General features: G+C 51.9%; 2 protein-coding genes and 1 long non-coding RNA gene across 4 annotated transcripts; 2 read left to right on the top strand and 1 right to left on the bottom strand.

The window, feature by feature from the left end:
• The first annotated feature begins 1,005 nt into the window (after window positions 1–1,005).
• SLC2A4 (solute carrier family 2 member 4) lies at window positions 1,006–6,816 on the top strand. 2 transcript variants are annotated; one of them, XM_072940448.1, is made up of 11 exons: window positions 1,006–1,308; window positions 2,600–2,716; window positions 2,831–3,003; window positions 3,089–3,213; window positions 3,326–3,441; window positions 3,542–3,704; window positions 3,789–3,976; window positions 4,146–4,250; window positions 4,363–4,464; window positions 4,979–5,182; window positions 5,996–6,816. In XM_072940448.1, exons 1-11 carry the CDS (start codon window positions 1,276–1,278, stop codon window positions 6,077–6,079), a joined length of 1,410 nt encoding a protein of 469 aa, XP_072796549.1. In that variant the 5' UTR covers window positions 1,006–1,275; the 3' UTR covers window positions 6,080–6,816. The 2 variants fall into 2 exon arrangements, with proteins under 2 accessions (XP_072796549.1, XP_006218865.2); XM_006218803.4 differs by having other exon boundaries at window positions 5,690–6,816.
• Window positions 6,817–7,265: 449 nt separating this feature from the next.
• Window positions 7,266–13,203, bottom strand: YBX2 (Y-box binding protein 2). The gene is made up of 9 exons (XM_006218833.4): window positions 12,871–13,203; window positions 12,154–12,217; window positions 10,745–10,778; window positions 9,816–9,905; window positions 8,912–9,196; window positions 8,666–8,769; window positions 8,221–8,398; window positions 7,749–7,833; window positions 7,266–7,640 (listed from the first exon to the last, which is right to left on the bottom strand). Exons 1-8 carry the CDS (start codon window positions 13,145–13,147, stop codon window positions 7,783–7,785), a joined length of 1,083 nt encoding a protein of 360 aa, XP_006218895.3. The 5' UTR covers window positions 13,148–13,203; the 3' UTR covers window positions 7,266–7,640; window positions 7,749–7,782.
• Window positions 12,894–23,252, top strand: LOC116279763 (uncharacterized). The gene is made up of 5 exons (XR_012060241.1): window positions 12,894–13,419; window positions 14,459–14,673; window positions 14,874–15,100; window positions 18,502–18,703; window positions 23,087–23,252. It is a non-coding gene; the product is annotated as an uncharacterized lncRNA (long non-coding RNA).
• The last annotated feature ends 1,941 nt before the right edge of the window (window positions 23,253–25,193 follow it).

The raw sequence follows: 25,193 nt of genomic DNA, 5'->3' as shown, positions 1-25,193 counted from the left end.
TGAGTTGGACGTAAGGAAGCCTTAGGGAGGTAAAATGAAGGGAACAGTGGGCCAGAGACCACCCTGGTCCGATCCACTGCGGATCCACTCTCTCCCTCCAGGTGGCACTACAGCCTCGCGCTTTTTGAGGCCGGTTTTCCGAGCCGTGCGCTCTCTGTACTGTGTTCCACTGCTCTCCCGACGCGCCAACTCTAGGTCGCGCCGTCCTCGCTGGGCAGGATTTAGCTGGGGATTCAAACTTGGAGTGGCCTCCAGAAAGCGTGTCCAAGTCGTCCACGCCGCCAGCACATTCTTGGCAGCTCAGGGACCTCAGGGGTGGTGACGTAGTTGATGTGATCACCTGTCCCTTGGGCCGCCCCCAGGAACCAACGTGGGCAACGGATATAGGGGAAGGGCTAGAAAGGCAGTGCCTGGAGCAGGTATGCATGGAAAGACGACCACCGAGTCCAGACACCCAACGCCCAGGAAAAGGAATTTCCTGTCACCCGGGCCATCTCCGCGTGAGAAGCGAGTCGTGGACCCTTTAAGGCTCCATCTCCCTGACCTCCCCCACCCAGGACAGGCCGGGACACCCGGGACCTGACATTTGGCGTCTCCCAACGAGGGAGCTAAAAATAACCATGTAGGTTACTCCAGGCCATTGCTCTGCACCTACCCCGCGCGCCTGCTCGCGCTCTGTCTTGGGCTGTCCAAGTTCTCTCCTGGACAAGTGTACCTGGCCCGTCCCCTCCTCTCGGACCCCGCCGTCCCAAGCCACCGCGCAGGGCTTTGAAGTCGCTCCTTCAGCCGCGAACTTTGGGCGGAGTCTTCACACTAAGGAGAACAGATTCCCGGGCTCCCAGGACCTTTCTCTCAAAACTTCCCGGCGGAAGGTTGGCGGGAACCCGAGGGGCGTGTCTCGCCGGGCACGCTGAGGGGCGTGGCCTCACTGGCCAACCCAACAGCTCTTGCCAAACTCTCAGACCCAAGCTCGGGGGGGAGTGGCCTTCTGGGGTGTGCGGGCTCCTGGCCAATGGGTGCTGTGAAAGGCGTGGCCCTGGGGGCTACGGGGGCTCTTCGGGTCTTTTGCCCCCAGCCCAGCTCGGCCAGAAACCCAGGAGCTGTTCTCTGGCTTATTGGGCTGTAACAGTGGGTCCCGCCGGGCCGGCCCTCCGCACATCGCTCCGGGACCCCCGTCACCCCCGCGCCCTCTGTCCGCCAGCCTGGGGCCGCAGACCCCCAGTCGCCTCCCTCTTGTCTACGGCAGCTCTTGGCGTCTCCAGCTCCTAAGACAAGATGCCATCGGGCTTTCAACAGATCGGCTCCGAAGTAGGGTTTAGCATGTTGGGGCAGGACGGGGACACGGGTCCCGCTTTTCTCGGGCTGGGGTCGCGGTTGGGGTCAGCTAGGGGGCGGTCCTTGCTCAGGCGCAGGGGGTGGGGGTGGAGGACTGGCTATTTATACCAGGGCAGGACAACCCGTGACTGTCGGATTCCAATACCTCCAAGAGACAGAGTGGGTTTGGGGAACCATTCGGAGACACACGGGCCGTAGCTGGATTCTTCAAGTCCAGGGTTCGCCCGCTTCTCTAGTTTGCGGCGCGCTGAGCCAGGATCGGGAACACCCTGCCCTCCATCCAGCTTGAGAAACAGACCCCGGCAGGTCTTGCCCTCCAGAAGCTGTCGGTCTGTCCCGGATCGCCCGCAGTTTTTCGAGGACCGGAGGCTCTCCGTAGGCACCCCCACCCCCACTCCTGGCAGTCCTCCAGGACGCTGAACTTTCCCTCGGCCCCATGGTTGGTGGAGGGTTAGAGGGGAGTGTCAGCCCTCCCTCCCCCAGCTCAGGTTTCCATTTGGAGACAGTCTGTGCCGCCAGCGATCAGCCACCACCGCCACCGCCCCTCACACCACCTTCCCGCCCCCATCCCCTGGGCAAGGCTCTCCCAGGCAAAAGCCGGCATGGCCCCCTGCCCTTCGTCGGAGCTTAGAGGGGGAAGGGAGGCCAGGGAGGAGACAGACAAGAACACAGGCCCGGAGGAATGACCGTGATGTCCTTTTGGGAATTGCCCTTCTTGAGCCTGTTGGGGGCTTCCAGGAGCCAGCAGAAAAGAGGAAAAGAGGACAGAGGCTGATGACGATAATGAATTTGTCACTTTATAAAACCAGCGTTGTTGGGGATGCCGTTAACATTGTTAACATTTGATTTCGCTTTTCACACTTTCACTGACAGGTAGGCAAAGCAGGCAACATCACCCTTATCTATCTCCCCAGTCCAGAGTAGGGAAGTGACTTAGCCAAGGTCACACAAACCCAAACTCAGATCTCTTAAGGCCAAGCGTGTCCCAAGGTCACAGAGGAATTATGAGACTCAGGTCCTCAAACATTTCTCTGCCTGCGGGACTCACATCAGTTTCTCCTCCATGCCTTGGTACTCTCAGGTTCTTCCTGCTCTTGTTTACACTGAGATCTTCCAATGATTCCTAATATGGCCCACTTTCCCTCACCCAACATGTTGGATGGAACCCAGAACCTTAAGGCTCCCACTGGGCCTGGGCCCCTGGAGGAAGGAAAGAAGCCATGGTTCCATGTGACATGCCTCCTCTCTGCTTCCGCCTGCCCAGGATGGGGAGCCCCCTCAGCAGCAAGTCACTGGGACCCTGGTCCTCGCCGTGTTCTCTGCTGTGCTCGGCTCCTTGCAGTTTGGCTACAACATTGGGGTCATCAATGCCCCCCAGAAGGTGAGGGGGCTACCACCCGCAGAATGGGGGGGGTGCCTGAACAAGGCAGGGGGTGTTGGGGGTGAGTAGGGAAGGAGGCGTTGGCAGGGAATCATCGGCGTGCTGTCTCCCCAGGTGATTGAACAGAGCTACAATGAGACGTGGCTGGGGAGGCAGGGGCCCGAGGGACCAGGCTCCATCCCCCCAGGCACCCTCACCACCCTCTGGGCTCTTTCCGTGGCCATCTTCTCTGTGGGCGGCATGATCTCCTCCTTCCTGATTGGTATCATCTCTCAGTGGCTGGGAAGGTATGGGGCTGGAGGGCAAGGGTGGGGGAATAGGAAGGGAGACAGCATGGGGGCCAAATTCTCACAGCCCCACTCTGCCTGCCAGGAAGAGGGCGATGCTGGTCAACAACAGCCTGGCGGTGGTGGGGGGCGCCCTCATGGGCCTGGCCAACACGGCTGCCTCCTACGAGATGCTCATTCTTGGACGGTTCCTCATTGGCGCCTACTCAGGTACCCCGGGCGCTCTGGTCCTGCTCCATGCCTTGATCTCCCTCCCTCTCCCTGGGCTGGGGAATAGGAGTGGGCAGCTGCCCTTACAATCTCTCTCCTTCCCTCTGCCCAGGGCTGACATCAGGGCTGGTGCCCATGTACGTGGGGGAGATCGCCCCGACTCACCTTCGGGGCGCTTTGGGGACACTCAACCAACTGGCCATCGTTATTGGCATTCTGATTGCCCAGGTGACTAAACCTGGCCTCCTGGGGGGCTAGGCAGGGGGTTGGGATGGGGCTCTGTGGACAGGCTGAATGGCCTGCCCTCCCTCCCACGCTTCTCCCACAGGTGCTGGGCTTGGAGTCCATGCTGGGCACTGCCACTCTATGGCCAGTACTCCTGGGCATCACAGTGCTGCCTGCCCTCCTACAGCTGGTCCTGCTGCCCTTCTGCCCAGAAAGCCCCCGCTACCTGTACATCATCCGGAACCTGGAGGGACCCGCCAGAAAGAGTGAGCTTCCACGCCATCTTGCTAGCACCTGTCCTCCTCCCAGACCCTGCCTGCTCTCTCAGGCCTGACCCTCTTCACCTCCAGGTTTGAAGCGCCTGACAGGCTGGGCTGACGTGTCTGGAGCACTGGCAGAGCTGAAGGAGGAGAAACGGAAGCTGGAGCGTGAGCGGCCACTGTCCCTGCTCCAGCTCCTGGGCAGCCACACCCATCGGCAGCCCCTCGTCATTGCAATTGTGCTGCAGCTGAGCCAGCAGCTGTCAGGCATCAATGCAGTAAGTATGCAGCAGCCTCCAGGAAGGGCAAGGGTTAAGGAATGGCCCAAGAGGAGGGAGGAAGGGGGCAAGCCCCATCTGTTAAAATGCATGGTCAGTTCAGCTTGGTGTGGTTGCCAGGGAGGAAGGGACAGCCCCACCATCTCCTTTTCTTCTCCTTTACATCTAGGTTTTCTATTATTCAACCAGCATCTTCGAGACAGCAGGGGTAGGGCAACCAGCCTATGCCACCATAGGAGCCGGTGTGGTCAACACGGTCTTCACCTTGGTCTCGGTAACTGCTGGCCTCTGGAAGGGCTCCCACCACAGGCTTCACATCCCATCCACCCATCCCTCCCACTTCCTGAGCCCTGAAGGCCCCTCGTAAGCCCTGGCTCTCCCCACAGGTGTTCTTGGTGGAACGGGCTGGGCGCCGGACACTGCATCTCTTGGGCCTGGCAGGAATGTGTGGCTGTGCCATCCTGATGACTGTGGCTCTGCTTCTGCTGGTGAGACCTGGGGAGAGGGGAGGGGACGGCGGCCCAAACCGTGGGAACTGCCCCAAGAGGCTCTGTGGGCAGCCAGGGCCATTCCTCAACGTCCATACCTTCCACCCTGGGGTCAGCCGTGTGCCAGGACTATGGGTGTGTGCTCCCGGGGGACCCAGGCTGCACTTCCTCCTGCCCTGGGAGGAGGGTGGAGTGCAATCCTGGCAGCCAGGTAGGAGAGCCACTGTCTGGCCTCAGGAAAAGTAATTTCTAAACTCTCAGCTCTAGAACCGAGGGGGAATTGATAGCCCTAAGAGCAGAGAGACCGACCGTATGTTCCCTCAGCCCTGGATCAGCACAGGGTGGCCAGCTGAATGTCAAGTGCTCAAGGGCCTGTTCTAACCAAGGGGGACAGCACCCCCTCCCACCCCCCTGAGCAGCTGGGAGTGGTAGATGCCACTTTGCTGGGTTGAGGGAAAAGGAAGATCCAGAAAGATGTGACCTGAATTCTCCACCCTCCCTGCCTGGCTCCTAGGAGCGGGTTCCAGCCATGAACTATGTCTCCATCATGGCCATTTTTGGCTTTGTGGCCTTCTTTGAGGTTGGCCCTGGCCCTATCCCCTGGTTCATCGTGGCCGAGCTCTTCAGCCAGGGACCTCGCCCGGCAGCCATGGCTGTGGCTGGTTTCTCCAACTGGACATGCAACTTCATCATTGGCATGGGTTTCCAGTATGTTGCGGTAGGTCCCCTGCCCCCATCTCCCTGTCAGCCAGAAAAGGGCAATTTCATAGTTAGCCCAATTTCCAGCCAGTGTATCCCCCACCTACAGACAGTCTAGGGGTCACTTTGGTGGATCATGTGGGTTCTGAAGACCAAGTACTCTGCCAGAAAGATCAAAGTAAAGAAGGGAGCTGAACTAGATTGGATAACAGGTGTCTTCAAAATAAAGTAGTGGCATAACTTAGACTAGAAATAAAATGATAACCTTCACATTAATACTGCAAAGGGCTGGGAAGCCACTCTGAGTGAAGTAACTCAGGATGTAGTGAGAGAGGACAACGCTAGGAGAATTGGGGTTCAGAGAATCCTTTTATCACTAAGTTCTCGTGGTAATTTCCCTCGCCCTGCAAAGGAGCCACCTGCGTTGTGCAGTATCCTAGCTCCCTGTGAAGGTCTTTAGTCCCTGGCTTGCCTGAGACCACCGGTTCCCTCCTCTCTGTCAACACTTCTTTCTCCACTGTCCCAGGATGCTATGGGTCCCTATGTCTTCCTTCTATTTGCGGTCCTCCTGCTTGGCTTCTTCATCTTCACCTTCTTAAAAGTGCCTGAAACCCGAGGCCGGACGTTTGACCAGATCTCAGCCGCCTTCCGCCGGACACCCTCCCTTTTAGAGCAGGAGGTGAAACCCAGCACAGAACTTGAGTACTTAGGGCCAGATGAGAATGACTGAGGGGCCAGGATGGGGTGGGAGAGCCAGTTCTCTCGACCTGCCCAGAGACCCCCCCTCCTTTCCTCTGCAGCACTTTAACCCTCTCTTCCCCGTTACTTCCAGGGTGGAGAAAACCCCTGCAGCCTGGTGGAATGGGGAAGCTGGAGGGAAGGGTGGTCTGAGCACACCCTCATTCCCCTCGTGTGACTCTTGGATTATTTATGTGTTGTGGTTAGGCTGTGGCCACGGGATGGCCCATTCTCCCCTCTCACCTTCTCCTTCCTCCATAGCCACCCCCACCCCCGCCCAACCTCAGCTCCCAGATACTTCCGCCCCCTGCTGGAGGAGGGGGAGGGGAGGTGCTAGGACTGACTTTTTGGCCAGGGTGAACTGAAGCAGGACTGGAGAAGTCCAGTTCTTGCCACCTGGGACTCCTCCCACTCTGACACTTTCTCTGAATTCTTGCCACATAGGCTCTGGGTGACAGGGGGTCTGTCTTGACTTCTCCAGGGCAAAGGGTGCACCTCCCCACCCCGCCCCCACCCCAGGGTCTAACCTCATCTCCTTCACTGCAAGCTCAGTCCTCTCGCTCAGCCTTCCAGGGCAGGAGGGAACATGCGTTCACGCGTGGTCAGAGGAAGGGACAGCGGGCTCCCCTCTAGACTCAGGGCTCTGGGCCACACCCCAGCTGCTCCCCAAGGCTGCCAGGTGGGGGCCCCAGCTCTTTCCTGTTCTCCCGTCCTGGAAGAGTGTTGTACCCACAGGCTTTTGACCAACTAAGGGAAAGAGGGATTTGAAAGGCTGCCTGTGAACACGGGGCTGGGAGGAGCCTTCAGATATTTTTGTATATGTTTGAAAAAAGAGGGGGCAGGGAGAAGAAACCTAAAGTCTGTTGTACTAAATGTGTATATATAGAGATCCGTATATAAAGTCACTGTATGAGATGAGCGTCCTGTTGTGTGGAGGTACCCAAGATGGGACCATGGCCACCACCCCACACCCTGCCTCCTCTCCATCCTGCCTTAGTTCAAGGCTGCAGAATCCTCTGGGTGCTGTCACTCACGCCCCCACTGACAGTTTTAGTCACTGCTTTTATTAATAGTCGTAAATGCTCAGTTAAGTTGTGGCCAGAAGTGCCAGACGCTGCTCTAGGCACTTCAGGAAACACTCAACTCTGCCAGGAGGTCATAGCCCATTTCACAGATGGGAAAAGGGACTCACAGGGATGAAAGCATCTGTACAGAGCCACCCAGCTAGAAATGGGGAACAAGAGCTGGAGAGCAGGCCCTGCCCACCGCCCCCCATCCTCCTCCCCCAACTTCTACAGCAAGTTACCAGCCAGGCTCCCTCAGGCTCCAAACAGAAAAAAGGCAGAGACCAAGACAACAGGAAAGCCTGTTTTTGTTTTTACTGGAGGCTCAGGTGGCACACGACAGTTCATAAAATGACTTCAGAGGTAGGGGGTAGCAGGGAAACAAAAAATAAACTGGGGTGAGAAAGAAAAACAACCAGAAGGAGGTAAGAGCTGGCTGGTTCCTTCTCAGCCTGATTTAGGGGAGGGAGTTGGTGCCTCTGAACAAGAAGGATCGATTCCCTTCCTTCAACCCTTGGTAAGGGAGAGAGGGGGAAAAAAAGGCTGTTGCTTTGGCCCTCCTGAGTCTCAAGGAAAAAGGGGAAAAGCTGGTGTTTCGATGTCATGAATTATGGGAAAGGGGGGAGGGAGGTGCTGGGTAAGATACAGGTCAGTTGGAAAAACTGGCAGATACACCTGAGAGGAAAAGAGATGGAAGAATCACCACCAGCAACTTGTCATTCCCAGTCCCCCACCCTCTTGGTACCTGACATGGGCCTGTGCCTCCCACAGGCAGCCACTCACCAGATGGTGGCTCTGGGTGTCCTTTGAGTTGGAATCACTCCAGTATGGTGGTTGGGGGGTCCCCACTGTTGATGGGGGCTGAGGTCTAGAGAGAACAAGGTGGTGCACTGAGACCGTCTGGTTTTTTGGAGCTCTCAACATCAACTTTCTCCTCCCTTTGCTCTTCCCGTTCCTCCCCCAATTCACATCCAAGAGCTGGTGCTATGGCCCCAAGCAGAGCTGAGTGCGAGTCTGCAGAGGGTGACATAGGCTTGATTGTCTCTGTTGGAGTTTCCTGGTGGGTGGGGGTGCCTGCCAGGGGTGGGCCCAGCAGGACTAGCTTTTGGGAGCAGGGCCAGGAGAAGGGGCACAAAGAGTGGAAATGGAAGAGCAAAGAAGATAGAAGTGGGGCAGAAGGGAGAGGGAGAAGTTGGCCTTTTCCTTCCTTCTCCTCTGCTACTCACACCCTCTACCGACAGTCCAAGGTCCTTACTTCCGGGGCTGTGGGCTGCCTGGGTCCAGGGGGCTGCTGCCGTCTCCGCTGGAAGTAGGGGCGGTTTCGTGGGCGCTGGGGCTCAGGCCGGGAACCGTCAGTGGGGCCTTGGCTGGGCTTGGTCTCACCATCTCCACCTTCTGTGGTAGGCTGCTGGGGGGGCCTGGGGCGGAAAGGCCTGGAGAGAGAAGCGAAGACACTGAAGGGACAGGAGCCCAGTGTGGACTAAGTTCCTGCCTGCTAGGACCCCCCAGCAGAGGTAGACTAGCCAGCCTCCCCATCCCCACCCCACCCCAGGGGCGCCTGCTTCCACCTGGGCACCTAAGCAGTAATGGCTCAGATACCCAGCCCCCTCACCCTAGCTTCAGGCCCTTCCTGCTTCCCATCCTCCTGTCCCCATCCAGGCTGGCGAAGGGGAAGAGGCACCCAGGAGAGGCGGGCTTACCTTCGGTACCTGGGCCTGAATCTGGGTGGGGGGACCCGCTCATCTCCTTGCTGTTGGTCCCCCTCCAACGGAGCTGTCTCTTTGGGTTCTACCGCGTCAGTACCCTGGGGACACAGAGGCCCAGGTGAGCCCAGGGGCACCACCAGTTCTTCCCAGCCCACCCTTCCACTTCCCCTGGGGACTCTGGTCTCCAGCCTCACCCACTCCCGCTCCTTTCCCAGGACTCATGTTCCCAGTTCCCCTCACCTCGGTGGACTGCTGCTGGTTGGGGGGCCGAGGGCCTTGCACAAAGCGCCGGCGGTAGAAGAAGGGCAATGGGCGGCGGCGTCTGGGCCGCTGCCCAGGGTCTTCAGCTCGCTCCCCTTTGCTGAATGGCTCTGTCCCGCCTGACAGAGCCTCTGCCACCATGGGTGGCGGGGCAGCTGGGCGGGGCCGGGGGATGAATTGGCGGAATCTACGTCGGTTGGGGGCAAAGCGGCTGCCCTTCACGGGCACACCTCCAGGCCCAGTCACATTAGCCGCTTCTGCACCCTGGTTAGGAGGTGGAGAGGAACTGGTGAGAAGTTGCTCCAGTGACAGATGCACAACATTCACAGTTTTGAGTCCTGGTCTTCCCGTCCTTCCAGCTAAAGGCCCCTCTCCAGCTTTCCCCCAGCTCCTCTAACTTCTAGTTCTTTCCACCCTCCTGTAGGGGAACAGCAGTGGGTGTTCGGACCCTTCTAGGAGGGGCCACATCTGCCACTGGTCCTTTTGAAGCAGCTGCTTACTGGACCCTCTTAAGGTTTAGACCGGAGGTAGGGGTAGAGGTGGAGAAAAAGGGCTGACTGGCAAGCCTCGCCCTCATGGAGGGCTGGCTCTGAGAGGAAACGGTGGTCCAGGGCCCTTGATGGAGAAAAGACATGGGAGTGCTTGGTGAACTACAAAGAAACTCAGATGTTACTGATTGGTGACAGGGACACGTTCTTTAGGACATCCCATAGAGTGGCAAGAGTGTTAAGGATGACAATGTCTGTGTGAGGACAAGTCCTGAGCCCACAGCCTGGGCTGTCTGGCCAGGGAAGAGCTGGCCTCAGGAGGCCAGAGCCTGGGGGCCCTCCAGGCCGCCTGCCCACAGCTTGGTGGACTCTGCATCCCACCGCAGCTCCCGAACCTTCTCTCCTTCCACAACATCGAACTCCACAGTCTCCCCATCTCCAACGCTGCGCAGAAACTTCCTGGGGTTGTTTCTTTTAATAGCTGTCTGGTCAGGGAAAGGGTGGGAGAAAGGTGAAGACAGCAAGCTGGGAGTCCCACAGCCCCGCGGGTCCCCCACCCAACTTTTTCTTTTCAGCGTTTTACTGGTGGGCCTAGGCTGGAGGGCAGAGCGAGGAGAAGGGAGTCAAAGTTTAGCGGGGGAAAAGCTATCAACTAGGGGCCTCAGCTCAATTGTGCAGTTACCACCATCCCCAGCACACATTCCCTCCTCCCTTGACTGCTCAGGGATTTCAGGAAGGGGAGCAAGAAACATGAACTCGGAAGCAGGACAAAAAGCCAAGATAGTCTTAAGTTGCAAAGTGGGTAAAACATACTATTCTTACCTCAATCCCACTGAAAGCGCTTTCCACCAAAGCAGTGGTTCTCAAACTGTGTGTGCATCAGAATCACCTGGAGAGCTCATTAATACAAACTGCTGGCCGCTCCGCCAGGCCAGGTTGATTGGCTAGGTCTGAGGTAGGCCTGAGAATTTGGCTGGCAGGTGATGCTGCTGGTGCAGGGACCACACTTTGAGAACTAGTGCATCCAAGTAGCACTGGCCTGCGTCCCTTCCCACGGACACCGTCTGTGATTAATTCCCAGGGTGTTAACAGGTCCTGGCGTGTGATGCCCAAGGGGCAACAGGTACATTTCTTGCAGACAACCCAGCACAAGTGGGGCCAATGCAGTGAATACAGGCACCTGGGGCAGATGGAGGGGGAAACTATTTCCTGGGGGGCATGCTGCTTCCAGGTAAAAGCTGGAGAAACATGATCTATGCTGCTCAGAATAATGAAGGCCAAAGAGGGTGGGTTCCTGCCCTTGGAAAGCCAACCTAGCTCTTACCTGGTGAACAAAGACATCCTCCTTGGTGTCATTCCTGCAGAACAGGATGGGTTGTTAGGGGTGACTTTGATGAGGCGCTCACCTCCACTGAAGCCTCTCAAGCTGCCCATTCCTAAGCTCCAAGGGCCCATCCTCTCCACCTTATGTGGCTACTTGAGGTTAGACTGGGCCCCCCCGAAGATGGGGTGAAAAGAATATTCCTAAGCCTCCATGAAAAACCTGGGCTTCATCAGGAAAAGGCAGAGCAGGGGGAGGCAAAGGCACCTTGAAGGAGCTGGGCCAGCTTTTACCTGCTGAGCACGCCACCTTCGACCCCGGGACACCTTAGAACCGGGTAGTGCTGGGTGTAACTGTCCCTAGCCAGCAACCCCGCTTCCCCAACCCACATCACGGGTGGAAAATTCCACCCTGTTTCCTTTCTTCTACAGTCAAGGAGGAAGAAAAGTAGAGACAGGGGTAGAAGTGCAGAACAAGTTTGAGGAGGGGACATGTTAAGAACTGGCTCCAAATAGCCACAAAACTTTATTTTCAGCCTGGAGGTTAACCCCAGGGTCAGGCCCCCTCTCAGCACACCAAAAGATCAAGGGTGAGCGATTGTTCAATCATTCTGTCACCACCTTGCCCATCACTCCAGTTTATCCTAGCACCCCAATGGGGGGGGGGATGGAGAGGTTTTCCTTCAGAACTCCCCAGGAGTCTTCAGTTTCCAGAATTAGAGAGGGACCATTCCCTAGAACAAGTGTTCTAGCTTTAAAGCACTTGGATCTGCACAAAGGTCAGCCTGCTAAGAGGGAACCAGGGCCTCCCAGGAGGGCTGGGCTGGGCAGGGTGCCTGGGCTGCGGAAGGGCCCACTGGGGGAGACCTCAGCTCAGAATCCCAGAATCTGCCACCACAGCCCCTCCCAGTGCCAGAAGGAGCGGGGCTGCCTAACTGAAGGAAAGCAGCATCCGCAGGCTGGGCTGGTGCTTTCCTCCCCCAACCCCCACCGGACTCAGTTCCATCAGGTGGGGGATTCAATGAGCTAACAGCTCTCTAAGCTCCCTTATGAGTTATGGGAATACTATGTGTGCTGCCCGAAACAGGAAATTAGTGAGGATTCCAGCCCAGAGGCACGGAGAGCAGGTACATTCTGCCCCAAAGGTGGTGGCAAACTAAACCAGGTGACACAGACAAGCTGAGCCAGGTTTGTCAACTTCCTAGATCATTAACCCTCTGCTGCCCTTGAAGATGTGGAGGAGGCTTCATCTTGCCCACATCTGTGCTGTGGTTAAAGACTTACAATCAGTGTCAGCTGGACACTGCAACCATGTGCCTTGGTAGGGATAGAGATGAGGTTGGGAAGATGTCCAGTCTTACAGGCCACTTTGGAAGAGACCCATTCCACCCCCTCCCTGGGTTCCTCAGATACCTGTTGATGAATCCGTAACCATTCCGCACGTTGAACCATTTGACAGTGCCCAGGACTTGGATTGCTGCCAGGCAAAGATGCAGTGGGGGCAGTAAGATGGGGGAAGAGATGGAGCTGCACTCAGCTTTGAGACACTCCAAAAATCTAACCTACCTCCCTGTTACCTATTAAGCTTAACTCACGCCAACCAGGTTTCACCCAGTAGCTTCAAGGCATTCTTAAGTTCCACTAAATGGAAGCGCCCACAGAGCGAGGCTCAGGCTTTGAAAACTCTTCGATTCTAAGGCATGTTCCTCATATCCTACAAATCCAGGCCCTTCACCTAGAACCAGGTACTCACCTGGTCCACGAAGTTCCGCCCTCAAGTCATAACTGAGGATCTTTCTAGCCCTCCCAATGTAAGGGTCCCTAGTGCACCTTCCTGCCGGGCTCAGAGATTTACGGAGTACTAACCCGAGTCAGCAAGGCTGTCTCCCGCCCCCGGGGCGTGGCCAGACACTAACTGGGCCTGCCCACCATACCCTACCGCCCAGAAAGATACGGCAGGATTTCCCACCAGGGGAACCCACTTCAGTCCGCTGCTCCCAGCCTAGGGAGTCCTTTGAGCCTCTGGGCCAGACCGGCCTTCAGCTTTCCGGACCCTGCCGGGCTCCAAGATGCCCCTCCCCCAGCCCGCCAACCCGCCAGAGCCGTCCTGGCGCGCGCCCCGCCCCTCACCCAGCACCGGCTTGTCCGCCCGACTTCGGGCCTGGGTAGCGGGGGTCCCCGAGGCCGTCGTTGCCGGGTTGCCAGGGGTGCGGGGGCCTGGCGCCGAAGGGGTCCCAGCAGCAGGGCCCGAGGCGGCTCCGACCCCGCCGCCACCCGCCCCGCCGCCTGTTTTCTGTGGCTCCCCTGCAGGCACGGGGACCACCACCGCTACCACCCCTGCCGCCGTCGCGGGCATCGTCGCTGCGGGGGCCGCTGTCGCCACCACCGCCGCCTCCGCCTCGCTCATCCCACCGGGTCCGGTACCGGCCCCCGCCGCCACCGCCCCGGCCCCTCCCCCCGGCTCGCGAACCCGCCGCGCCTCTCGGTCCTCGCGCCCCGAGCCTCGCCCGCACGCCTGCAGCGGGCCGTGAGCGGAAGCCAATCGCAACCTTCAGCTGCGCCGCGCGCAGGCCCCGCCTCCCGGCCACAGGCCAATCCTAGCCGAACAGCCCCCGGGCCCGCATGCCGGCCCCGCCTCCCAGACTTCGCTCAGGGACCCAGGCCCCCGCCCGCAGCCCTGTAAGTACACCTGGGCCCCGCCCCGTGCCGTCACGTGACCGACCCCAGCTCAAACCATTGGTCAACGGCCTCTTTCCCCTCCCCCTCCGCCTCTTTCCACCGGCCGCGGGAAATCAAACGGGCTGGGTGCTCCCCAACCGCCACCTGGTCTCTGCGCGGAGGGGCGAGGCAGGGGCGCGCAGCTCCAACGTTGCCCCTGACGACCCGGGTTGGGGACCGGAGCCCGGAGCCCCTGTCTTGGCTGTGCGCGGCACTGCTCACCTACACCCTCAAGACCGCCCTTGCCTTTCTTCCAGTCCGCCCCACCCTCTCCCTAGAGGATGCTCCTCACACATTGGCCTGCGGGATCAGCCCTCGGGGCTAGCTGGACTTTCCCAGCTCACGGTTACTCTCACAAGCCGGGGACTGTCACTTTTTATTTTGTTTTTGAAGTACAATTGACATACATCAAAATGCACAACTTGTCGCTGAGTTTTGATAAATGTGTTCATCCATGTAATCAACACCCTAATCGAGGCATTTTTTCCCTCGCACCGGGAGGTTCCCTCCAGACCCTTCTAGGTAGGGCCAACCTCCCCACAGACCACAGCTGTTCTGACGTTTTCCACCGGAGAATAGTTTTAAGGACCACGGTGCTGGGCGCTGCGGTCCCCGGTGGGGCGGAGCTTCCCTCTCCAGCTCCCTGTCCTCTCCCAGGCTTCTCCCTCCACCTTCTTTCTTTTATCCAACTGGCCAGGCTCTTGGGACTCAAGGCAGTTTCCTCTGCTTATAACAAGTCCTCCGTTTCTCTCAGGGTGACTTCTTCAAGTACCAGCTTATATATCACTGCTCACATCATCCTTTTTTTTTTGTATATATATGACATTTTTGGAAATACGAACTTGCTTACTTAGCTATTCCCTCCCCCGACCCTCCGCAACTAGACTATGAACGCCACAGCAAGAAGAGCCTTGTAGTTACGCCTGACGCCTGTAACAGTGCCTGGCACAACATAGGCGCTCAGTATTTCTTGAGCAATTAAATGGTCACCATTCCACAGATGAGAAGACCGAGTCTTGGTGAGAGGCTTGCCACAGTCTTCTCGGGAGCCCGGGTGTCCGGCCAGGGTGCCGCAATCTCCCAGAAGTATTCAGCTTCAGAAGTGGTCTACCCGACCCCCGGAGGAAGCGGCCGGAGCTGGGCAGAGCGTATTTTTTAGCCTGGACAGCACTCCCCGGGGCAGCACAAGTGTCCCCACGCGCCACCCGGCGCCACGTGAGTTTCTCGAGTCTGGGTGTCCCTAGCCAGGCCGACGTCCGCTTTCCAGCGGCGGCCGCTGCCAATCCCGGTGCTGGCGCGCCCTCTGCCGGCCGCTCCGGAGGCTGCCCGCCCCGGCTTCCTTCCTGTGCTTCCACCGGCTGCCCGGCCCGCCCCACCGCTTCGGCCCTTTCCAAGTTGAGGATTCTGTTTCCCAGGGCATCGGGCACAGTGGACGGAAAGCGAGAAAAGATGAGAAAACAAGTAAATCAAGGCGAGGCTGTGAAGGATGCAGAAGTGACTACCTTCCCTTCGACTATTAAGGACCGATTTACCTGTGTCCAGCCCTGGGCTCAAGGAATGGGTAAAACAGGAGATCAAGGCTGGAAGGAGCAGACCAGATAAATCACACTTTGACCCTGGCAACCAAAGAATCGCATGGAAGGTACAGAGGGAGCTCAGGTGTGAACTGGTTAACTGTAAGTTTAGAGGGTGAGAGAGAGGAAGCTCACAGGAAGAGTGAAAGACTTGTTTGTAATAATATTAAAAATACGCCCGGAGATCAGGGTTGGAGGTGCTGCAAGAAAGTACTCCGGGGCTGGCAACATGGAGGCATGAAACACTTAGACATAACAACAGTTACATGTTCTCTGTCCCCGTGGATAAGGAGTAGCAGATGCCAACAGAGAGATGCAATTAATACCCCTGTTCAGTTGAAGGGTTTGTGCATATAATTTTCTGGTTATTTAAGTCTTTTTAAGTGCCATAGATAACAAGGGCTCCAGGCATTCTGGTGTAAAGGCATCCTCCTTTTTCTGTCCCTCTTCTCCCCACCTGAAGTCTGGTCTAGCTTGTTCACTGCTAAAAAATTTAAAAATTAAAACCAAAGCCCTGGGGGAGGGTATAGCTCAAGTGGTAAAGTGCATGCTTAGCATGCATGAGGTCCTGGGTTCAATCCCCAGTACTTCCTCTAAAAATAAATAAATAAAGCTAATTACCCTCCCCCAAAAAGGAAAAAAACAACAAAAAAACAAAATTTCTGCCTCCTTAGCCCTTGCCCTCTACCCTTCCATCAGTATAGCACCAAACTTCCTGAAAGCAGTCTTTACTGTTTCTAGTCTCTTTCACACCCCACCAACCCAAATCTGCTTTCTGCCCCCACCACTCCACTTAGAAGGCTTCAGCTGTGGTCCATACTCCTTTCTTATGTTTTTTTTTTTAATTGTGGGGGGTAACTAGGTTTATTTATTTATTTTGGAGGAGGTACTGGGGATTGAACCCAGGACCTCCCACATGCTAAGCATGTGCTCTACCACTTGCACTATACCCTCCCCCCACACCCTTTTCTTAACTGAGACATTCAGGGCATGGATCTGGGTTCCCTTTCAACTCCATCCACAGACATTTTCCTGGTGAAGCTTCCACAGCCTAACCTTCCCCTATGCCCTCATCCTCTCCTTCTGTGCCTTGTTCTCCACTAGCCTCCATCTTTCCTGGATTGTCTTCCCCTGCCGCCTGCCTCCTGTAGGTCATGTATCCATCCATTCGCCTGGTTTTGGTGACCACCTGCTACTGATGGCTCTTCAACCTGTGTCTCCAGCCCTGAGTCTTTCCCACCGTCTAGCCGCCTCTGAGCCAGGCATTCTCTAGCCATTTGCTCCTCAGGCTTCTGAAATTTAAGTCCCCGTCTAAGCTCCTTTTTCGTCCCTCCCACGCTGAGTTGTGTCACCACTTAACCCACAGACAATCATTCTTTAGTGCCCACTCCTCATTTGTAGAACAGTTTCCCCTGGGTGCCCAGGCTCAGCACAGTAAAGGTGAAGGTTTATGGTATCAAACTGAGCTAATATTTGACAGATTGAAAATATGCTGTTGCCTCTGTCCCCTAGTACCAAACACTCCCAGCAACTTTCCTCTCCTACTTTCTCAATGCAGCCTGAATCAGTTTTCTTCTTCCTCTCTCTTCTAATACCTGCTCTATTATTTTTCAATTGTCCCTAGAGAATGTTCCATACCTCCAGCCTCCCTCTCCTCTTCTCCTCTTCTTTGATAGCTCTGCCCTCCCCTTTTCCAGGCTCTGCTCGGACTCTGCCAAATCCTTGACCTTTTCTCCACCCTCTGCCTCCTGTCCTAGCTTCTCTATCTGATATTACTAACTGCCTCCTTCTTGAAACCTCCTCCAATATCTTTTTTTTAACCTAATAACAGTAAGAGTTAATATTTATTGACTAAAGAGCACTGAGTTATTTACTGAGGACTTAATATGAGCCAGCTGCTGTGTTAAGCACTTTAAATATCTTCATTTGCTCCTTACAACGGCCCTGGGAAGTGGATACTTTTAAAATTATACCCACTCCTCAAATAAAGAAACAGGATATAGTGGAGTTAAGCAACCAGCCTAAAATCACACGGCTGTGGAACAAGCCACGCTGGGAATCAAATGCAGATCAGCCTTGGAATCTGGATTTTATTCTAAGAGTGATGGGAAGTCTTTGAAGGGTTTTAAAAGGAGGAGTGAATGATATGGTCTGATGCATTTTTCAAAATAAACTAATTTTTAAACCTGTTAGGAGTGAGGGGTATAGTTCGGTGGTAGACCACATGCCTAGCATCCATGAGGTCCTGAGTTCAATCACCAGGACTTCCATTAAAAGTAATTAATTAATTAATTAACTTTCAAGAAAAAAAAAAGCTGTGTTAGAGTCACAGCAAAATTAAGCAGACAATACAGAGATTTCTCATCTACCCTCTGTCCCCACGCACACACCACCTCCCCTACTTGATTTGTGTTTTTAAAATATTACTTGGCTGCTCTGGGGATAATAAATTGGAGGGAGGCAGAGGAGATGGGGTTGTGGATGAGTGTGCTGGCAATGAGGCTGGAGAGAAGGGGGCCAGTTTGAAATATGCTTTGGAAATAGTGTCTGCAGGGCTTGGTGGTGGACTGGATGTGGGGTTGAGGGAAAGGGAATCAAGGAATCTAGGTTTTTAGCTTGAACGTAGGCGGATGATGACGCTATTATTTCAATGAGAAACCCTAGAAGAGGAACATAGTCAGGAACTTGACTTGGGGCTTGTTTGAAACATCCCAGAGGAGAGCTCAGTCAGGCAGCTGGAGGCATGAATCTGCAGCTCAGGAGAAAGCTGGGGCTGGAGTCACGCATTTGGAGCCCTGAGCACAGACGGGATTCAGAGCCCTAGATCTGGGTGATCTCTCTGGGAAGTAAGTGTTGAGCTCGCTGTTCTCATAGAGGAAGAGACAGTCCCAGAGACGCCAAGTGACTGGGCCAAAGTTAAACAACATGAGTGGCGCAAGGGCGGGAAGAACATGACTGTGTTGGGAAGTACAGGAGGCCTGAAGGGGCTTTGGAGGGAACAGCGGGGAGAGGTAGGTTGGAACCTAGTTCTGGCAGACTTCTAATCCAGGCAAAAATGTGTCCTGATTCCAGAGGCCCCTGAATGATGTCTAAAGCCTTTTATTGGATTCTTCTGGGTAGAACTGAATCATCCCAGAGAACTGATGCCCTTGGTGGGAATTTAGTCCTCCCTGGCAGGCTCCAGAAGGCAGTGAGATGAGAGGGATGTTTTTCTGGACAGGCAGCTCTTTCGGGCCTCTCAGATTAAACTCTGACTTTACAGCTCAGTCTGGAGATCCCAGGCAGCCCCCAAGATGGACAGCTCAGATGAACGGCAGGGCAGATTTGGAGAACTTTCTCTTCCTTCAGGGTTGGCAGGAGGGGAGACTCCATCTTCTCTAAATAAGCAGGAGACTTGGGCCTGGCCTCAGGCAGGGGGATCCTCTTTCTTGTCCAAGTTCCACCTCTAAGGCCGGTTTCCCCTTTGTAGAGACTAGGATTTGGTGAGTCCCAGCATCTCTGAGTTGCCCAGCACCCTTTTCCTTCCAAGAACAAACTGGGGGCACCAGGACCAAGAAGAATCAGATATTCCAAGCTGGACTGAGCATCCTGAAGAGGAAGGGAGGTGAACACAGGACAGAGAACGGCATGCCAGTCGGTCTCAGGTCTGCTTCCTGGCTGGTCTTGACAAGGTGACCTTGAAGTGTGCCCTCAGTATATTCTTTAATCTCTAACTTTAAACTCATATCTCACTGTTTTTTTATTTTCTGGGTTTTTTTGAGATGTAATTGACACATAACATTATATTAGTTTCAGATGTATAACAATGATTTGATCATTTGCTATATGTTTATACTGCACAATGATTATCACAAATATCTAGTGCACATTCATCATACATAGTTACAAATTTTTTTCCTTGTGATGAGAACTTTTAAGATCTACTCTCTTAGCAACTTTCAAATCTACAATACGGTGTCCTTAACTATAGTCACCATGCTGTACATTACATCCCCAGGACTTATTTATTTTATAACTGGGAAGTCGGTACTTTTTGACCTTCTTCATCCTCCACCCCCCCACTCCTCGCTGTCTTACAATGCTTTCTACTTCTTCTTCTTCTTTTTTCTTTTTGTAAAGGATTAGGTTTATTCATTTATTTACATTTGGAAGAGGTACTGGGGGTTGAACCCCAGACCTTGTGCATGCTAGACATGCGCTCTACCACTGAGCACACCCTCCCCTACCTGAGGGCCAATTCTTCTTCAAATTCCTCAGCTCTGGTGTCCTCTCTGCCAAAAGACCTGCCAGGTTCCAGGCTGGGCTTTGTTTGCTCATGGTGCTCACTCAGCCCCCACGCTCCCGGCAGTGGGCCGAGTCACTCTGCCCTGTTACCTCTTAACTCTGGCCACAGGGCTTGGCACAGAGCAAGCCTCCGTTTCCACCTGGAGAGTGAACACATGAGCAAATGAATGATCACAGTAAATGCTCCAGAGTCATTTGTTGGCTCATGGAGCTTCCTTTAGGAGCTGGGTTCCTATTCTGTCCCCAGCCCTATTCTCTAATCCCTTGGTCCAGTTTCTAAGAAACTTCCTGACTTCTCTCCCTAGCACCCAGGTTCCCCAAGGCCTCTGGGAATTCTGGGTGTTTTCCTTCAGGCCCAGAACCGCACCAATCTCATTCTTCTCCATCGCCACCCTTTTTTCTTAGCTTCCAAAAACGCAAGGTCAAAATCAGAAAAGATCCCTCAGGCATCTTCTCAGGATGCTCCTCCTGCTCTCAAACCAACTGCCATTCATAAACCCATCACTCACTGGCCTGAGCACAACATTATCTATTTGTTTATTGTCTGATTATCTCACCCTCCCAACTGTGGGACAGGGTCCATACAGCTAAACTCACCACCCTTGTATCCCATGTATCTGGAACATAATAGACTCAGTAAATATTAACTGAATGAATGGATGAGTAAGTGAATGCTGTCAAGGTTTCTGCTCTGGTCCCAGCAGCTGGGTGTGTAAGAGCAGGTCCAAAACCACCACCGCCCTCCCCTGCAGCCAAAGGATTTTTTGGTTTGGCTCATTCTCAGGCTTCATTTGGTATATATGACTTTTACACAAGCCCTTGAGGATGGAAAAAAGAATGGTCCCTGCCAAGGGCTCCTGATAAGGATAACTTCTCACTGTAAAATATTTGTACTCCCACCCCCACCACAGTCCTGTCCTGTTTTTTTTTTTAATTGAAGTATATTCATTTTACAGTGTTGTGTCAATTTCTGGTGTACAGGCCTATTTTTTATCTGGAAATTCCTTTCATCAGCTGACAGTTTACTTTCACATATAACACAGACAGAATCTGTTCTCTATGATCTGAGATGTATTTTTTAAATTTTTTAATTTAATTTTTGATTCATTAATTTGGGGGGTAATTAGGTTTACTGACTTATTTTTAGCGGAGGTACTGGGGATTGAACCCAGGACCTTGCGTATGCTAAGCATGCACTCTACCACTTAAGCTATACCCTCCCTACTCAGATGTATTTTTTAAAAGGCATAAAACAAAGGATGGAGGAATATATGGTTAAAACATTAATAGCAGTTGCCTCTGGGTGTTGGGTTTATGGTTAATTTTTTTCTTATTATTTTCTACATTGTCCAAAATTTTTCCCACAATTGACCTGTATTTTTATTATAAAGGAAACTTAACAGAATCTTTTTAATCATGTAAAACTATTCCTCTTGATACAATTGGTGAACTTTCCCTTCCAGGTAATGAACAAGTGGTACAAAAAACAATTGGTTTGTCTTCAGCCTCAGTCCTACCCACCTTCCCAAGCCCAGCTGAGCTGTGACACTAACATACACACTCCATCCAACTCTGTGCAGGCTACCCAAGAATCTCAGAATCCCAGAACCTTAAGAGGATTTCCCAGTTCCTGTATTACTGCATGTATCCTCAGAACGGCTTGCATAGCACAGTATGTCCCCCAACCACACGGACTGAAGGCACCATTCACCTACCCTTTGACCTCATCTTCCTCATTCAACTACCCACCAAGTTCCATCGATTAGATTTCCAGAATGGCTCTGGTTCATCTTATCCTCCTGGCCTCACCACTGCTGCCTTGATCCAGGCCATCATTCTTGTCCACTTGGGCTACTGTCAGAGGTTCTTCCCTGGTCTCTTGCTTCCAGTCCAGCTCCACTGTTTTCCTCCTAAATATAATCGCTTTAACTTTTAGAGCAGTTTCAGGTTCACTTCAAAACTGAGCGGAAGTATAGAAACTTCCCATATATCTCCTGCCCCGAGACATGCATGCATAGCCTTCCCCATTATCAACACCCCCAACCTGAGTGGCACATTTTTTATGATCCATGAGCCTACATTGATGCATCATTATTACCCAGAGTTCACAGTTTCCATTAGGGTTCACTATTGGTGGTGTACATTCTGTGGGTTTGGATGAATTTACAATAAAATGTATCTACCACTGTGGTATCATACAGAGTAGTTTTACTGCCCTAAAAATCCTCTATGCACCGCCTTTTCATTGTGATCTTCTGTTACCTGTGGATGACAGGAGTTTCCTAGAGCACAGTGGCATCCGTGACTGGCATTGCCTCTCCAACAGGTACAGAAAAAAAGACCCTGAGACCCTGCTCCTTTGCACAGAGGCAAGACTCCATGATCTGGTCCAGGTCTCCCTTCCCCCAGGACCTTTCTTTTACAACTTCTGCCCTCCAGCCCCAACCACTGACATAACTTTCTCTCTTCACTCTGCACATCTTCCTCCACACTTTCGCTCTGTTTGCATTGTCTGGAATGCCTTTTCCCCTTATTTCTACCTTTCCACCCAAATTCCATCCATTTTTCAAGGTCCAGTTATTAAAATGCTGCTTTCCTCAGGAACTCCTAGTCCAAACCCTCATTGTTTACTAACTGAACCACATGACAGCTTTCCAAAGGCCTTCTTACCTCCAGTCTCTCACTCCTTGAACCCACCTCTCACACCATGGCTGGATTATCCAGATTTAACACTATTTGTATACATCAGAATCGCCTTCCCTATCAGTGGTCCCGACCCATGCTATGCTATTAAATGTTTAACCCCCAGCTCTGGATGAGGGGACCCTGATTTGCAATATACGCCAATCTCCCTTGTGTAAAATTGGGGCCAATTTTAAGGTACCAGTAAGACATTATTGAACTTGGATTGAATTAGTAAAAGATGTGCACAATTGGTTCTTATATTCCTACATAAGCAGCCTCCACCACATCACTGGTTCCCATTCAAAACTTTTTATTGACCTTCCTTAAAACACTCTTTGTATGATTGTTGCAGCTCTTCTGTAAATCTAAAGTTATTTCAAAATAGGTTTTAAAAGCCTACCAGAAAAGTCTATCAGAACAGATATACAGACTCATTTGGCAAACTTCTCTCTCAGCAGAGAATGGGTACCCTTTAAACTGTTGCCCTCTGAGAAAGGAATGAGGAAATAATGAGATTAGTTGTCAAGACATCATCCAAAGCCATTGAAAATCTACAGAAGGGTAATTGGAAAGTTTTTCAAGAATGTCTGAAATAGCTCAGTGGTAGAGTGTGTGCTTAAATCCTGGGTTCAATCCCCAGTACCTCTGGTTAATAAACAAACAAACAAACAAACAAACCAGAAAAAAATCTGAAATCTAATCTTGGTGAGAGGATGTAACCAGAAGAATATGGGAAAGGAATGTGAATGCCATTAAGACAAGGTAGAATCTGACTGATTATATTTGAATCAGTTTTAAGGAAAGAAACTTCATTGTGAACCAAAGGGGGATGTAAATCAGAGGGGGAAAAAAAGCCAGAAAATTTCTCCAGGAATTTTCAGGGGAGTCCTGATCCACGTTTGTTACTATTCCAGGATTCTTTTTGAAGGGGAGACAGATGGGCCTCTTCTACACTGAAGACAAATGTGCATGCTCTTAGAGCTGTAGGGGACTAGTCGTGAAGTATATACTCACAGCTAATTCCTTTATCTTGATTTCAAGGCAACTTGGCTATATTCTGTTTTTCTACTTGTATTTTCTTATAGAAAGAATGGACAGATGGACCAGCCAACATAGATGTTCTGTTGCTCTTCACCATTTCAATTCATTTATAAATAAGCTATTATTGCCATTTCTTTGTCAATCTCTTGTGAGTCTAGCTGGCTTGAGTCAGGTGTACCTTCATTCAACATTAAATCTGTGATGTACCAAGTGTTTGCCAGGCACAATTCTTTTTTTTTTTTCCAGGCACAATTCTAAGAGCTGAGGAGACAGTGGTGAACAAAGCAGCCAGATTCCTGTCCCTGTACAGGTTATAGTCTAATGGAGAAGACCAGACATTAATAAAGCAATTCCACATGTAAATGGATATTAACAATCTATGATAAATACTATAATGTTTGCTGTGAGAACATATAACATGAGAAGCTTAGTTTGGTAGGTCAGGAAAGTTTTCCCTAAAGAAGAGACTTGATTGGAAAATAAAATGTTGGGGCTTACAAAACTGAGGACTCTACCCTGAACTGTGGTAACTCCATAGGTCTAATGCTACTGTGGTCTTCCCAGATACTATCTCATCAACGTACAATACTATATAATATCTTACCCTTCTCTTTCTCTGAGTGTGTATGTCTTAGCCTTCTGTCAAGATTCTTTGGGCCCCTTTTATTTTGAATGGAAGCTCGTGGGGGCTGTCGTCACTCAGCCCCTCTTAAAATTATGGAGCTTGTGACTTAGCTCACCCACACAGACACTTCAACAATGTCTCAGAGAAATGAACCAGTTAAGACTGTTACATTGTGCACAGTATGTACTATCAAAGGTGACAATACATTTTTAAAGTAACAGCTTTATCAAGATATAATTCACATAGCATATAATTTAATTAAAGTGTACAGTTCAGTGTTTTTTTTTTAATATCTGAAGAGGACAACCATCACTCCAATAAATTTTAGGACAGATTCATCACTCCAAAAACACACCCTCTGTCCCTTGCCCCATACCGGTTAGCAGCCCTTCTCTATCTCTTCATTTCCCCCTAACCCCTCAGCACTAGGCAATTACTCTCTACTTTGTCTTTATGGACTTGCCTATTCTGGACATTTCATGTAAATGGAATAATACACTATGTGGTCTTTTGTGACTGACTTTCATTTAGCATATGTTTCAAGGTTCATCCATGTTGTAGCATGTACCCAGTACTTCATTTCTTTTCATTGCTGAATAATATTTCACTGTAAAGGACATACTGTATTTCATTCATCCCTTCATCAGTTGATGGATATTTGAGTAGTTTCTATTTTTTGGCTATTATGAATCATGTTAAAAAACACTTGGGTACAAGAGTTTTTAAAATTGAGGTGGAATTCAATTTTAAAATATAACATAACATAAAACTAACCATTTTAAGATAAACAAATCAGCAGTATTAGTGCATTCACGTGGTTGCCCAACCGCTACCTCTATTTCCAGAACATTTTCTCATTCTTAAAACCAAATGACCATTACGCAGTTACTCTCCATTCCCCTCGCCCCTAGCACCTGGTGACCACCAATCTGCTTTTTGTTTCTATGGATTTACCTATTCCGGATAGCTCATATCAATGAAATAATAGAATGTGTGACCTTTTTTGTTTGGCTTCTTTCACTTAGCATAACGTCTTCAAAGTTTCTCTATTTATAGCAAGCATGAATACTTCATTCCTTTTTTTGTGACTAATATGCTACTATGTGTATATACCACAACTTGTTCATTCATACATCTGTCGATGGATATTTGGGTTGTTTCCTCCTTTTGACTACTATGAATACTGCTGCTGGATATACTTGCATGCAAGGATTTTTGTACCTGTTTTTAACCTGGGGGGCGGTATATACCTAGGAGTGGAATTGTTGGGTCATATGGGCAATATATCTTTGAGAAGAGCAGGTATTGGTCTTTAAAACAATGTACCTAGCAAGCTTTCCCCCTCCCCCAAAGGAAATGGCAGAAATTTCAGAAAATGGAGAAGGAGGAGTTGGGGTGATAGTAAAATGTGCTACATAGATGTATTAATTCAAGGTGGTGTTTGCCATTCACATCTATCGCATCACAGCGTTCTTAAACAAAAGAATAACCAAATTCGGGATTTTGGTTTCCAAGCCCAGTTATTT

This window comes from Vicugna pacos, chromosome 16, assembly GCF_048564905.1.
Source record: "Vicugna pacos chromosome 16, VicPac4, whole genome shotgun sequence".
NCBI lineage: Eukaryota > Metazoa > Chordata > Mammalia > Artiodactyla > Camelidae > Vicugna > Vicugna pacos.
The sequence above is the reverse complement of the archived record's forward strand: the minus strand, read 5'-3'. Positions and strand labels throughout refer to the sequence as shown.

Excerpts from the sequence above, each read along its gene's own strand:
- SLC2A4 (XM_006218803.4), top strand. The coding sequence starts at position 1,276 with ATGCCATCGGGCTTTCAACAGATCGGCTCCGAA. Across the intron at positions 4,251-4,362 it reads CGGTCTTCACCTTGGTCTCG|GTGTTCTTGGTGGAACGGGC; the intron begins GTAACTGCTGGC and ends CTCTCCCCACAG. Across the intron at positions 5,183-5,689 it reads TGGGTTTCCAGTATGTTGCG|GATGCTATGGGTCCCTATGT; the intron begins GTAGGTCCCCTG and ends CCACTGTCCCAG.
- YBX2 (XM_006218833.4), bottom strand. The coding sequence starts at position 13,147 with ATGAGCGAGGCGGAGGCGGCGGTGGTGGCGACAGCGGCCCCCGCAGCG. Across the intron at positions 9,906-10,744 it reads AGGATGTCTTTGTTCACCAG|ACAGCTATTAAAAGAAACAA; the intron begins GTAAGAGCTAGG and ends TTCCCTGACCAG. Across the intron at positions 7,834-8,220 it reads GGCAGCCCACAGCCCCGGAA|ACCTCAGCCCCCATCAACAG; the intron begins GTAAGGACCTTG and ends TGTTCTCTCTAG.